Genomic DNA, 13,965 nt, shown 5'->3' with positions numbered 1-13,965 from the left:
AGATAAAGGTTTGTCAAAGGGGTTATGACCCACAGGTTGAGAACCACTTCTTTAAAAGCTTCTCCCCCCCCTCTCTTGGTGTGATTTCTTCAGAACTTGACCCCAAAGTAGACAGGAAGAAGAAGACAGAGAAAGAAAGGATGAGTACCCAGTCAAGACACCCATCACTACACACATCCATGGCTTAAATCTGCTGGGTGAAACTGAGTGTAAAGTGAATGCTTCAGATTACAGTCATTTGCAGGAAGGACATGTGCATGCCAGTCCTCACCTGCCTTGTGAGGAGGGCTACTTCTCTTGGCAGACTCCTCTGCATTCAGGCAGGAAGAGAGTTTTGCTGTTGGAGGAAGTCATCCAGGAAGAGACAGTACAGTCGGGTGGTAGTCAACAACATTCACTAGACGTGGGACGGTCAAGGGAATTAGTCACAAAGTGCAGGACCCCAAATTGTTTCCCATCTCTTGATGGGTCAAGAAATCATCTCTTACGTTATGATATATTTGTGTCAGAGCTTTCCAGTGGGCTTACCACAGTCCTTTCATGGAGACACATAGATGTAGAGATACTGAACCCCTTTGCAGTTACATGGGATCTAGGGCAGTACAACTGAGGGTCAGTTCCCTTGACTGTGAGTAGCCTTGGTGCCCCTGCAAAGCTTCTGAGGTTTGAAGGATAATGAGTATCCAAGATGTCCTCATCCTAATCCTATGAGCCTGTGGCTGTCTTGCCTTATGTACTTGTAAAAGAGATTTGCTGAATGAATTTCTAGATGTTAAGAAGGAGCCAGCATCCTGGGTCGTTTGGGTGGGTTCAGTGTAATCCAAGGGTCCTACAAGAGGGAGAAGAGTCCACCTTGAAGTGTTACCAGAAACCAAAGACCCCTGTCTTTTAGAAGCTGTAAGAGGCAGAGGATGGATGCTCCTCTCAAACTTCCAAGAGGAACACAGTCTTGGAATTGAGCAGTAGTCACCCCATGGTCCTGTGTAAGTGATTAAGCCCTTTGTGTTCACTGTTAATTCCTTGAACAGGAAATGGGAATACATAGGGATTAGCAAACGTTGCTGGGAAATTTAGAGTGTAGAAAACCTATTTCTCATCTGGAGCACACTTGTTGTTTTGTTTTGTTGAGATAGGGTCTCTCTATGAAGCCCTGCTGTCCTGGAACCTGTTATGTAGAGTAGGCTGCCTTTGAATGCACAGAGACCCTCCTGCCTCTACCTCCTGGGTGCTGGGATCGAAGGGGTGCAGCACCACACCGGATTTAGAGGAGAGTCTTAAACACAAGAATTTGTGGTGCTTTTTGTCCGTTTTCCATCTTGCTTCAGCATTTAACTACGTATGACACTTGATGGTCCTTGGTGACTGCCACCTAACACAGAAACTGGGCATAGTTTCTATCAGATTCTATCAGTCTGTTGGTGGTGTAAGTTCCAGGCTCTAAGCACCTCATGAGCTTGCATAAGGAATGACAAGCTCATGAGCTTGCATAAGGAATGACAAGATGTGGGATTACCAGTCACTGGGGCTCTTCTTTAAGGGGGTTCCTTCAATAATTACCCTGATCAATAACTGAAAATGTGAAAACATGACTTCTCATCGTCTCTAGGGAGCACCATAAACACCTTGTTTCTTTACAGAACATTACTCAAAGCCCCAGCTTCATAAACTGGGGGTGTGTGTCACATCCTTATATGGGGCCATAAAATTGAGTTTGGGTGGGGATTGCAAAAAAAGCTGGCAATACTAAAACACTTCAGGCAGAAAAAAAAATTCAAATCAAGTGTGTAGTGAAGCTGAGGTATTATTGGAAGCAATCATGTTTCATCAGCATTATTAGTTCAGAAAATACAACATGAACACTTTAAACTGCACATGCCATCACACAATGCAACACCAAATGAACACTGCCCGAAACACCTCAGCTGATGCATGAAAACTGAGTAGTATGAGTTTTCTGCCCAAGAGAAACATAATGATTTAATTACAGAAAACAAAGACTTCATATTTTCCTACCATCATTTGTATCATCAATGTATTAAATTAGTGTATTTTTAGATTATATTCTATTGAAATTTTTATTTTAAAACTTGCTGTTTGAGTTGCTGATGGGGTTTCAAGGATTCGATGGGTGAGGTAGTGCACTCCTTTAATCCCAGCACTGGAGAGGCAGAGGAAAGTTGATCTCTGAGCTTGGGGCTAACCTGGTCTACAGAATGTATCCAGGACAGCCAGGGATACACAGAAAAACCCTGTCTTGAAACCCCTTCCTACCAGCACCCACATGACAGCAACTGTAATTCCAGTTCCAGGAGATCATATTGTCTTTTGGGCCTCCACAAGCACTAGGCACAAAACCTACATATGGTACACAGATAGACGTGTGAGGGAAAAGACCCATGATCCTAAAATATAATGAAGTTTTTTATATTTATTTTTATTTAAAATTTTTTAATGTATAAATATTTTCCTGGTATATAGCATGTGTGTGTGTGTGTGTGTGTGTGTGTGTGTGTGTGTGTGTGTGTGTTCTCAGAAACCAGAAGATGGTGTCAGGACTCCTGGGACTGGACTGACAGGTGATTGTGAGCTACCGTGTCACTGCTGGGCCCTGAACCTGGGTCTTCAGCAGGAGCAGCAAGTGCTCTAAACTGCTGAGCCATCTCTCCAACCCAAAATAAAATAAAATAAAATAAGTGAGTTTTGGCTTTGGATGAAAGCAGAATTTACAACAATTTTGAAGTGGTCCTCAACATACTTCTGTGATTTTGTGTTACCTATTTATGAAAATGGCTTTCTCGGCATTGAGTGTGATGCAATCAAAGATTCTGGAAAAAAAATGGAAAAAAATGGAAAAGATTCTGGAAAAAAATGGAAGATGCTCTATGTCCTGCAGTATCTACTATTTAACTAACTTTAATTCTTTATCTAAGATTAAACAACATATTCATATCATCAATGTACAAATTTGCTTTTGACTTAATAAATGGTAAACCAATATATACACAAGATCATTGTTTTAAAATATAATTCTTTTGCCGGGCAGTGGTGGTGTACACCTTTAATCCCAGAACTCGGGAGGCAGAGGTGGATCTCTGAGTTTGAGGCTAGCCTTGTCTCCAAAGTGAGTTCCAGGATAGTCAGGGCTACAGAGAAACCCTGTCTTGAAAAAAAAAAACAAAACCCTAGTATGTATCTATATTTCTTTATGATTAATTATAGATGATTGGTTCCTATTCCTATTGTGTATACCTATATACCCGGGGTTGTGTAAGATTGGGGGGGCAAAAAGAGGAGGAGGTTGTAAGTGAGACAAGTGTAAGAGGCCCTCATCCAAACAGGGGCATGCAAGGTAGCGAATCAGTGTCAAAACGACAAGGAAATAGGATGTACTTATTGAATAAGTGATAAAATTGATCTGTTCTGTCTTTACCAAGAACTTAGTGAGACAAAATGAAAAATAATCAATAGGAACAGAAATGGTCTGAACATGAAGAAAAGGGGAAACAGTCGCTTTATGTAAAAAAGTATTTTTTTCACAAATTTAAATGTTAACAAATTAAAGACTTTTAAAACAATAAATAAACCATTTTAATTTTTTGTTTGTTTTTTGAGACAGGGTTTCTCTGTGTAGTCCTGGCTTTCCTGGAACTCTCTATGTAGACCAGGCTGGCCTCGAACTCGCATAGATCCACCAGCCTTTGCCTCCCAGATGCTGGGACTAATTTAAAATTTTTAAGGAAATAAAAAAACTCAAATTGTCAGAGAAAGCCAGGTGTGGTGGTGCACACTTTTAATCCCCTCACATCCCGCTAGAGCCTGGGAGGGATGAAACAAATGGGGTTCTAACTCTTAATCCCCCGTCTAGAGACCCACTTCCTCCAGCTAGGACCCCCAGCCACAGCCTTCTAAAACCGCACTATGACCTGGGGACCAAGTGATGGCGCATGTGTGTACTCGAGGCACAGCAGAGATTCTGGTCTCTAGAGCATCCTTGGGAGTCGCCCTCAGCACACAAGTGAGTCTTGTCAGCTTCACCTCAGAGGGCTTGCAAAATCTCAGTGGCCTCATTGGTCCTCTGCTCCCTCAGTCCCAGGCACCAGCCTCATGTATTCATCCACAATAATGGGGACAGACAATGGTCCCTCTCTGTTTTTGGTGTAAGAGGGTACTGGGGCTTGAACACACATGCTAGGCAGATGCTGAGAGACCCTCACTCTTCTTTTGCATTTTATTTTGAAGCAGTCTTACTCGGTTTCAGGCTGGCCTTGAACTTTTCATCCTCCTGCTTCAGCCTCCCAAATAGTTGGGTGTTTCAGTTGCTGTGATAAACCACCCTGACAAGAAACAATTTGGGGATGAAAGGCTTTACTTGGCTTATACTTCCAGGTCACCGTCCATCCTTGAGAGAAGTCACGGCAGGAACTCAAGTCAAGCAGAAACGGAAGCAGAAACCATGGAGGAATGTTGCTTACTGGCTCACTCGCTTGCTCAGCTAGCTTTCTTTCCTTCTTTCTTTCTTTCTTTCTTTTTTTTTTTTTTTTTTTTTTTTTTTTTTGTGTAGCTTTGCTCCTTTCCTGGATCTCGCTTTGTAGACCAGGCTGGCCTCGAACTCACAGAGATCCGCCTGCCTCTGCCTCCCAAGTGTTGGGATTAAAGGTGTGCGCCACCACAGCCCCGCTCAGCTAGCTTTCTTAAATGGTCCAGACCCATCTACCTAGGAATGGTGCCACCCACAGTGGGCGGGGGCGGGGCCCCCTCACGTCAATCAAGACTCAACATGGCCACAGGTCAATCTGATGGAAACAGTTATTTATATGAAGTTCCCTTTTCCCAGGTGACTCCAGGTTAGGTCAGGTTGACAATTAAAAATTACCGGCACACTGAGATTATAGCAGGCAACTTTGGGACCAGGAGTTTTTAAGTTTGTTGAGAAAGCACCTCACTGTGTAGTCAAGGCTGTTTTCAAACTCATGGCAATAATCCTCCTCTCTTTGTTTCTTGGGAGCTGGGTTCACAGATGTGAGCCGCCACACCCAGAGCAGTGGTCCTTTTAAAACCTAAATCAGATTCTGTACTTCTCAGAACCTTTCAATGGTTCTCTCTCATCTCATTTAGACTGAAAAACCATTAAAAGGACCTATAAATCCCTACGTGATTGTTCCTGTCCCCACACCGTGCATGGCTCTCCTGCCTTTTCTACTGGTTCACTCTGTTCCTGCCTTTAGCCCCAGTGCCGTGTCTAAAGCACAGAGAGCGCTCTTTCCCTCAGGACTTTGGCATGTACTGTCCTCTGTGCTCAGGACCCTCTCCTCTCTGTCACGTGGCTCTGTCCCGCACTTCCTTAAGGATTAGCTCACTTTATTAGATAGGATTTCCTGGCTAGCTGGGATGGGCAGATCAACTCCTTAAGACAGATGGTTCTGTCATGCCTTGCTGTACTTTTTTTAAAAATTTATTATATTTTCATTTTACACATCAGCATGGGTTCCCCTGTCCTCCCCCCTCCTGCCCCCGCTGTACTTTTAAAAACATAATATCTCTTATTTAGTTGTTGACAATTTCAAAAGTATGTGTGTTATTATCATAAACAGGTAAAAACACACACATGTGGAAATAAATTTCATTACAGCAGTGGCTGTGCTGAGAGTGGGAGATTTAACTTTTTTCCTTTCTCAAGACTGAATGTTGCTCATTGGTAGGGAACTTACCAAGCATGCGTGAGGCTCCAGGTCTAGCCCTCAAGACTGCAAAGAGAAGACAGTGTTCTTTTCTGACTATTTAAGGTAGTTATGTGATTTCTATACATATTTGGAAATTACTGTTTCTTTTCCATCTTGTAATAAACCATGTGATGCCCAAATGTAATAAATTCTAAATGAAATCTGTTGGAAAGTTTTCAAGTTTGCCTGCTGGGTTTTCTTTGAAGTGATAGTACAAATACACATAAAAAAGAGCCATGTTTCCATATGACACACTCTCTCCTTTCATGTGTGTGAGTGATCTGCCTGCATGTCTGTCTGTGGACCACATGCATGCCTGGTACCTATGGAAGCCAGAGGGGAGCATCAGATCCTGTGGAACTGGACTTACAGACAGTTGCCAGCTTCCTGTTGTGGTGCTGGGAACAAAACCTCTGTAAGAACAACCAATGAGCTAGCTCCCCAGGCCCTGGACATTCTTAAGGAATTCAACAGCTTGTGCTTGCAAAGCCCCTGATATTGTCCACATTAAAAATAAACTTTATCAAACTCCATGTTGTACCCCTCCTGTGCCTAGATAAATGTCACCGAAATGGCCCATGTGTTAGAGCTCCTTTAGAAGGTATGCAACCTTTAGGAAGTGGGGCCTGGTACTCTAGTTAGGTCATGGAGCAAGTCTGTGAGGATCAACATTGGGGCTCCAGCCCACCCCCACCCCATTTCTTCTGTTTGCTTCATGGCTACCATGAGGTGAAGTGTTAGAGAATTACCATATACCACTGAACAAAGGCTCAAAAAAGCATCTCGGCCAACTGACCCAAACTCTCCATTCTGAACCCAAGGCAAACCTTTTTCCTTTATAATTTGGTTATCTCAGGGATTGTGTTATAGTATTGCAAAGCCAACAAGCACAACTCCAGAAATATATACCATGAAAATTAAACGTCTATTTTAGAATAATGTTCGATTTACAGAAACTTACAAAGATTCCCAGTGTTCCCCAAAATCACCACACTTAGTTTCCTGTTATTCATAACTTCCATTAATATTCCACATTTATCATAACCAAGGACCCGGTATTGATACAATATTGCTCACTAAGATTGGCACTTTATTCAAATTTCCCTAGTTTGTCCCCAATGTCCTTTTTCTGTCTCAGTGTCTCCTTGAGGGTAGTCACAACACAGTTGGGTGTCCTGTTTTCTTAGACTTTTCTATTGAATTTTTGGTTGCTAGAGGCCAGGCATCCTCATCATTTTCAATGTCTTCTGAAACAGGACCTTGGCAAATGTTGAATTTAATCGACCCGCTTTCTATTTTAAAATGTCAACTATTTGATGGAATGATTGAATACTTGCTTCTGAGTAGCTTTATCTGCCTTGACATCTATCCCTCCAATATGAACAGTGAGATTTCACTTGGCCCTGAGGTTTTATGAAGGTCTCTGTTTATTACAGCTGGCAGATCTGTGGTGCATGACGGACTTCATAGGAAAATCTGGTCCTGTGGCTGGGATGCTACCTGTGTTCCATCTTTGATGGTCAGAAGAACTGGGGGACAACCACCCCATTGCCTTTGGCTGCTCCACCTTGGGCTGGGTCACACAGACACTGAGACCTTTCTCATAGGCATCTATGAGGATCCCTAGATCAAATATACAGAACCCCAACATAAATAATAATGAGTGGGGCCTATTATTTTATGTTATATATACAACACAACCAATCCTTACAATGTGCAATAAATAATTATGCAATAAGTACTTTCATCCTAATTTTAGTTTGGGAAACCAGGGCACAGAAAAGGTAGCCTGTAAATGCACAAAGGGTGAGGAATAGACCTGGAGTCTGGACTCAGAAATGCCAAGACACATGTTCTGTGAATGAACATCCCCTAAATCTTTTGTAGAGACAGAGGCTTTTGTAACTAGAACATTCTTTAGGTGGCGAAGGGAGGGACCATAGAAAAGAGATTATCTGAGAGCATGGCTATTTCCCATTTACTTGGGTCCTCAAAAATTAGATAATCCAGCAAATGGTATCTGTTATATTCAAGATATGGGCAGGGTTCTGATAAAGCCAATTCAAATCCTAGAATGCACACTGAGCTACTTGTTGCCAAACTTAAGATCCAATTCAACACACTTTTCTTCCCAGGGAAAGTCCAGTTCCCCAACATGACCAAGCTTCCATGTCTACTCTGGTAGGCAACATGGCTGGCACCAGACCTTATGGTCCACTAGGTCAGGTGCCTGTGATCCACCTACACTACCTAAGTGGCACCAACCATCCTTGTTGTTCCAAAGAAGTCCTTACAAAACACCTTTATGAGTCCCAGGAGTTAACATCTTTCCCCAAGATATAAAATAATTAAGGTGTTGTGTTCCCCTCGAAACACTATCCAAACTGGGTATGGTGGTTCATGCCTGTGATTCCAATACTTGGGAGGCTGAAACAGAAGGATTGCTGTGTTTGCCACTAGTGAGTTCCAGGCTATCCTGAGTTATAGTGTGGGATACTGTCTGCCCAAAATAAAACAAAAAACAAAAACTTATCCAAAGACAATGAGTTCTGTCATTGTTAGCCAAAGTCCTGTAATTGTCCATAGAAAGTATTGGCAAAAGTTATACCAGTGTTTTTCAATGATTGTTCCATACTTTGGGACCTAAACCACCATGATCTACAGGAGAAACACAGTCACAATGTGATAAATGCCTTGGGAATACTGTTGTATACACTAGAGAGGAGCTGGTCAATCTGGTTCAGATCTTACTTAAAGCAAATCTGTGGTCCTTGTATAAGCCCCAAGGTCCACAGCCATGGATGATTTTGCCCTCAGAGGACAGTTTTGGTTGTCACAACTGGGATGCTTTGCTATTGGCTTCAAATGGATAGAGGTCAAAGACAGCACTTAACATTGGCCATGCACAGGACAGCACCTGCAATAAAGTTTTAACCAGCTCAAAACATCAGTAGAGCTGGTGTGAGAAGCCCTGGTGTAAGGTGAGATGCACAGCCACCTGTAACTGCTAAAGCTTGTGTGTTTTGCCCAAACAGGTGTTTTGCCCAAACACATAGTAACACACGGGTCTTTAGAGCTCTCCCATCACCTTTTGGGCACTTTCAGCATGGAGCTGGGTGTGTGAAAAGAGCCATACAGATCCCCATTAGGTCTCTTCCATCTGTGCACTGTTCCTCCTGAGACACTGTCTCAAGTTCTAATTGGCATTGCACAATAGTATGCATGCAATCTGATCATAAAGAACCCAGTGTGTGAAACTGTGCATGAGACACACACTTGCTGGAAGAGTGCACAGGTGAGAGACTGTCAAAGCTCAGTTAGCTTTGAGCCAGTCTGTGACTTTTCAAGGCTGGAGGAGAGCTTTTTCATCAGTACCGCCCTCATCATAGAAGGAGAGATTTAAAAAGATATAGACTTCCCCATAGAATAATGATGAAGCTTGAAAGTAGAAAGTGTTTGAAACAAGTTTAAGTTAAGGCCTTGAACCTAAGACATAGTGCTTTCGCTCTTCATACAGAGTGAAAATGGACTTATTTTTAGATGCTCCAGAAATGTCATATAGTCACTTAGAATTCCCCCCAGAAACTCATCTTGTTTTGTTTTATTATGTTTGGGGACAGGGTCTCATGGAGCCCAGGCTGGCTTCAAACTCCACGTGTAGTTGAGGATGCTCTGACTTTCTAATCTCCTGCCTCCACCTCCCAAGTGCTTGGATTACAGGCTTATGCTAAGGTGCCCACTTTGCACAGTGCTCAGGATGAGAGTGTGCCAGCACTCTCCCAGCTGAGCTGCAGCCCCAGCCCTCTTAGACAGCTCTTGGTGGTTCTTGGCTGCTTTCTTTCTGTTTTCTCCTTTGAGTTTGCTTCCCACTCATTCATTATGTTTGCCGCTGTTCCCCGTGGCACCGTGTCATCTTCAGAGAATCAGGACAGAAAGTGCAGTGTTCCTACTGCCTGAAATAAAAAAAAATCTTAGAAAGCCATTTTCTCCCCCTTCTTTGCTGAGTGGGGAGATGGGTGTCCATTTTCCTCTTCTTGGGGTGGGGTAGGGGGCACCTGGAGAGACAGGGGGAGGAGAGGTTAAGAATATCTAAATATCACCCCACAGGCTGTACCCAAACACTCCTGTACTCCTACTGATGATTTCTTTGGAGTTCTAGTCCACAAACCTTGGAGTTTTCATAAACTCAGCGTCTACCCCACACGAAGCGGAGAGGTTTGTGTCTGGATGACTAAAGTGGGCACGTGAGGGAAGGGGGTGGGTGAGGCTAGCCTCTGGGTTTCCACTGGACTTCCCAGTCAGTGAACTTGCCAACTTTTCTTTCCTTTCTGTCTCTGTAACCGCCTGGTACTAAAAACAGCTGCTTCTACAATGGTCATCACCAGAAGAACAGCTGGACTCTGCTCCCAATCTGTCTTCTCTCCTTAAACGCAGGAACCGGTGTTTCGGAGGAGGAAAGGGGTATTATCTGATTCCCCAATTTCCTCCAAATGGCGAAGGGAAAATGCCCTTCTCCGCTTCCACTCCGAGTTGAGCACTGCGCCTGGGCCCTGCTAATAAAAGCGCAAAGCGTAAATGGCTTGGGGATTATTGGCTTTCGCCCTTGGACTGAGATGTGAGATCACGATTTTCAGCCTGGGGAAGGAACCGCCTCTACCAGGCTGAGAGGTCGCCGCTTCCCCTTCCTGCGCGGGTCCTGCATGACATCACGGTGAGCTCTTGCTGGTAGAGGTGGGGGGAGGCGACTTCTCCCGGGACCTAGCCCCAGACAGGGAAGACTAAACCAGATAAAAAAAGGAGGGCTGGGAGGAGTAATGTCGAGGAAGAGGAAAAAGGAAAAAGCGGGTCCCAGTACCACACCATCTATAGCGGGGGTGTGTACAGGCAAAACGGAACAGCCTTAAGCAACGGCACCCCCAAATGCTTTCCGCCAACACCTCCCAGCCCATTTGAACCCTACTTTTAAGTCCAACATAAACCGATAGAAAGCTGTCAGGAGACCTAGATTGAGAGGGTTAGGGGTACCTCAGTCAGACGCTCCGGGACAAGGAAGGACCAGAGCATCCGCACTGGGGTGGGGTGGGGTGGGGTGGGTGGACCGGAGGGCCGGGCGGGGGCGCAGCAGCCAGCGGTTGCCTCCCCCACCAGGCGACAGCAGCCAGAGGGGGGAGGCAGAAGCGCCTCCTCCCCGCCGGGAGCCGGGGCTGCAGCGCAGGGGGAGGAAGGCGCCTCACCTAGCCCCCAATGAGGGGCGGATCATGCCATGGCAGCGCCTGCGAACGACAGCGGTGGCAGCACCCGGAGCCGGAGCAGCAGCCCCGGGAGCCGGGAGGGAGTTGGGGTTACCGCGGCAGGAGCTCGTGACGACGGGGACACGGGAGTCCGGGACACCACCGCGGCGACCGCCCCCAGCCTCCCTCCGCTCGAGGACTACGAGTGCAAGATCTGCTACAACTACTTCGACGCGGACCGGCGCGCCCCCAAGCTGCTGGCCTGCCTGCACACCTTCTGCCAGGAGTGCCTGAGCCAGCTGCAGCTCCGCGCCGCCGCCGCCGCCTCCAGCGCGGCCCCTGAGCGCGCGCCGCGCCCGCCACCCTGGCACGGCCCGCCCGGCGCCATCGCGTGCCCGGTGTGCCGCCACCGTACACCGCTGCCGGACAGCCGCGTGCACGGCCTGCCCAACAACACCAAGCTCGCCGAGGCCTTCCCGCTGGCTCTGCGAGCCGCGCACGATCCCCTGCCCCAGGACCGCCTCCCGCCGCTGGCCTCCCGCCGCCCCGCGCCCACCGCCGCCCCGCCGCCAGCCCCCGCCCCGCAGCCCCCGCAGCCGGCGCCACCACCCGCTGAGGACATCGCCCCAGGGCCTCGGGCCCGCCCAGGTCTCCGCGCCCCGGGAGCCTACGAGAGCTGTCAGAACTGCAAGCGCGCGGCGCTCACCGCGGGCTGCGTGTGCGTGGTCTTCTCGTTCCTCTCCATGGTGGTGCTGCTGTTCACTGGCCTCATCTTCGTCAACCACTACGGTGGTGGCGGCGGCGGGGGTGGGGGTGGGGGACCCCCCGGCAGCGGTTCGTCCCCCGGCCCTGCCCCAGCTACCGGATCGCCCTCGCCCTCGCCCGTAGGACCCATCTGTCTGTCAGTGGCTAGCATCCTCGCGCTCTTCTCCGTGGTGGTCACCTGGATCATCTGCTGGCTCAAGTATCGGCCCGAGGGGGCGGCCGCGGCCTCGGCAGGTAGCGGAGGCAGTGGCTCCAGGGCGCGGGCGGCCGCAGCTCCCGGCGGCGGCGGCGGCGGCAGGAGGAGCGACACGTAGAAGGGCGGCACACCCTGTTCCCGGTGCGTCGCCTGCCCTGAGAGGCCCCGGCCTTGGGCTCAGTGCGCTGGAGTTTCTGCCTACCTTCGTCTGTGACCACGGACCACCTAGTCAAGGCGAAGCCTCAGTTTCTCACCTCTCGGTCTTTCCGTTCCCTACTTTCTTTACCTTGGGCGAGACAGGGATGCTGGTGTGTGTGGGTGACGGGGTGGGGTGGGGTCCCTTTTACCCAGATCTCTGCTTTATGTGCCACCTCACCCTCACCAGAGTGTGTGGCTGTCCCTTTCCAAAGTCTGAGGATGTGCAGAAGGTGGATTCCTGGCTCTTGGGACTTTGGCATTCATTTAGGGGTGCCGGGGCGCACGCGTGCTCGTCCACAGCAGTTGTGAATGGACTTGAATTGCCTAAAGGAAGAATGAATGAGATGTAAAAGTAAATGACCTTCCTGCTTCTCAAAGATCCCGGGAGGTCAGAAACTAATGAACAGTCGGGATCCTCACACCTCTGGATGAGCCTCTGGATGGACTTAGCTTGCTGGCTGGCATCTGAGCGGTGCTGGGCAGGTGCTCAGCGCGCCTGCGCATCCAGGGCCGCCTCTGTTCTCCCTCTAGTTGGCACGTACTGGTTGGTGATCCGCTGCTTTCCGCCTGGTGGCTGGAGCCGAGCCCAGAAGTCCCATCTCCTGGAGGCTTGCGGTTGTTTTATTCACAGTGTTACTGCCAGGAAGTCATTTTCATCTTCTGTAACCGGACTCGACTCAGGGAGCTTAAAGAGCTTGACCTTCTTTCTCTCAAAACTGACTGACTGTTGCCCCCACCTGGAAGACACTGAAAGCTATTTACAGAGTATAAACTATAGGCTTCCCCTTTTCCCGTGACTTACCCCCCTGCCACACACACTCTCACATTTCACTTAAAAATAATTTATTTTTGAATATATAAATCTGGAAGTTTTGCGCTTAAGATCTCTGGAAGCTGTTTTGAGCGTTTCATTTCTCTCTTACCTCTGATCCAAACACATTTCAGAACAAGAAGCAGAAAACCAAAGTGTGTCAGTAATCAGTCAAGATTTTATACTGTGAAACAACTTTCAACTCTGTGAAAACATAGAATAATGTCCAAAGATGAAACTGAAAAGTATCTCTGCCCCTGATGATTATCCAGAAAATGTACATTTACCATATTTTGAGTTTGGCTTTCTGCTGACATGGAAATCATTGAAATGTTCACACCCAATGGGGGAAAATACATATCGACCTGATTTTTGAGACTAAAGGGAATGATTTGTGAGTGTATACTTCACATGATGTAGTTGCCTTTTTAAAAGAAAAACGTGGTTCTAAATGTATTTTGTATGGAAACAAGTGTCTTATTCCTTCTTTTGAAAGTTGGAAAAAGATAGTTTTCATGCTTTGAAGAAAATCAGAGATGTCATTGGAGGGGAGGTGTTTTTTTCCTCATGTATTATGTCGTCTGCATGATGCCTTGACACCCTCCTAGTAACTGAACTTGAATGAAGCATTTATATGTATTGTATGAGTGAAGTAATTTATTGGCCATCCATAAACAGCGTGGCTACAATTTAAGAACCACAGTATGGTGTGTTAGATGTCTTAGTTGTCTTAATAAAAATAGGAAGTGTTTATAGAAAATAAGCCACACTGGTTTGGGTACAATTTTATTTCATGGTGGAATTGCTCCAAGCTGTTTGCACAGCCTCTCTTTTCCTTGGGTACACATTTTCATCCAAGTCCCAGTTGCACATTTTGAATGCACATTCTAGAGTGTGGCTGGTTAACATGAGCATTTTGTGTGTATTTCTGAGCTGCTTTTTTTTTTCTTTTCAAGAAATTTTCCTATTTTTTTAAAATGTGTGTGGGTGCATGTATGTCTATGTAGGATGTGTGATCCTGGTGCCCATGGAAACCAGAAGAAG

At 46.7% G+C, this 13,965-nt stretch overlaps 1 protein-coding gene across 1 annotated transcript; it reads left to right on the top strand.

The window, feature by feature from the left end:
* Positions 1 to 10,099: 10,099 nt before the first annotated feature.
* On the top strand, positions 10,100 to 13,684 carry LOC118572886 (forkhead box protein D1-like). Its single transcript, XM_036172706.1, has 2 exons — positions 10,100 to 10,431; positions 10,869 to 13,684. Exon 2 carries the CDS (start codon positions 10,984 to 10,986, stop codon positions 12,028 to 12,030), a length of 1,047 nt encoding a protein of 348 aa, XP_036028599.1. The 5' UTR covers positions 10,100 to 10,431; positions 10,869 to 10,983; the 3' UTR covers positions 12,031 to 13,684.
* The last annotated feature ends 281 nt before the right edge of the window (positions 13,685 to 13,965 follow it).

Source organism: Onychomys torridus, chromosome 23 (genome assembly GCF_903995425.1).
Source record: "Onychomys torridus chromosome 23, mOncTor1.1, whole genome shotgun sequence".
NCBI classification, from domain to species: Eukaryota; Metazoa; Chordata; class Mammalia; order Rodentia; family Cricetidae; genus Onychomys; species Onychomys torridus.
This window is presented reverse-complemented; position numbering and strand designations above follow the sequence as displayed.

Coding starts and splice junctions, on each gene's coding strand:
- LOC118572886 (XM_036172706.1), top strand. CDS start 10,984: ATGGCAGCGCCTGCGAACGACAGCGGTGGCAGCACCCGGAGCCGGAGC.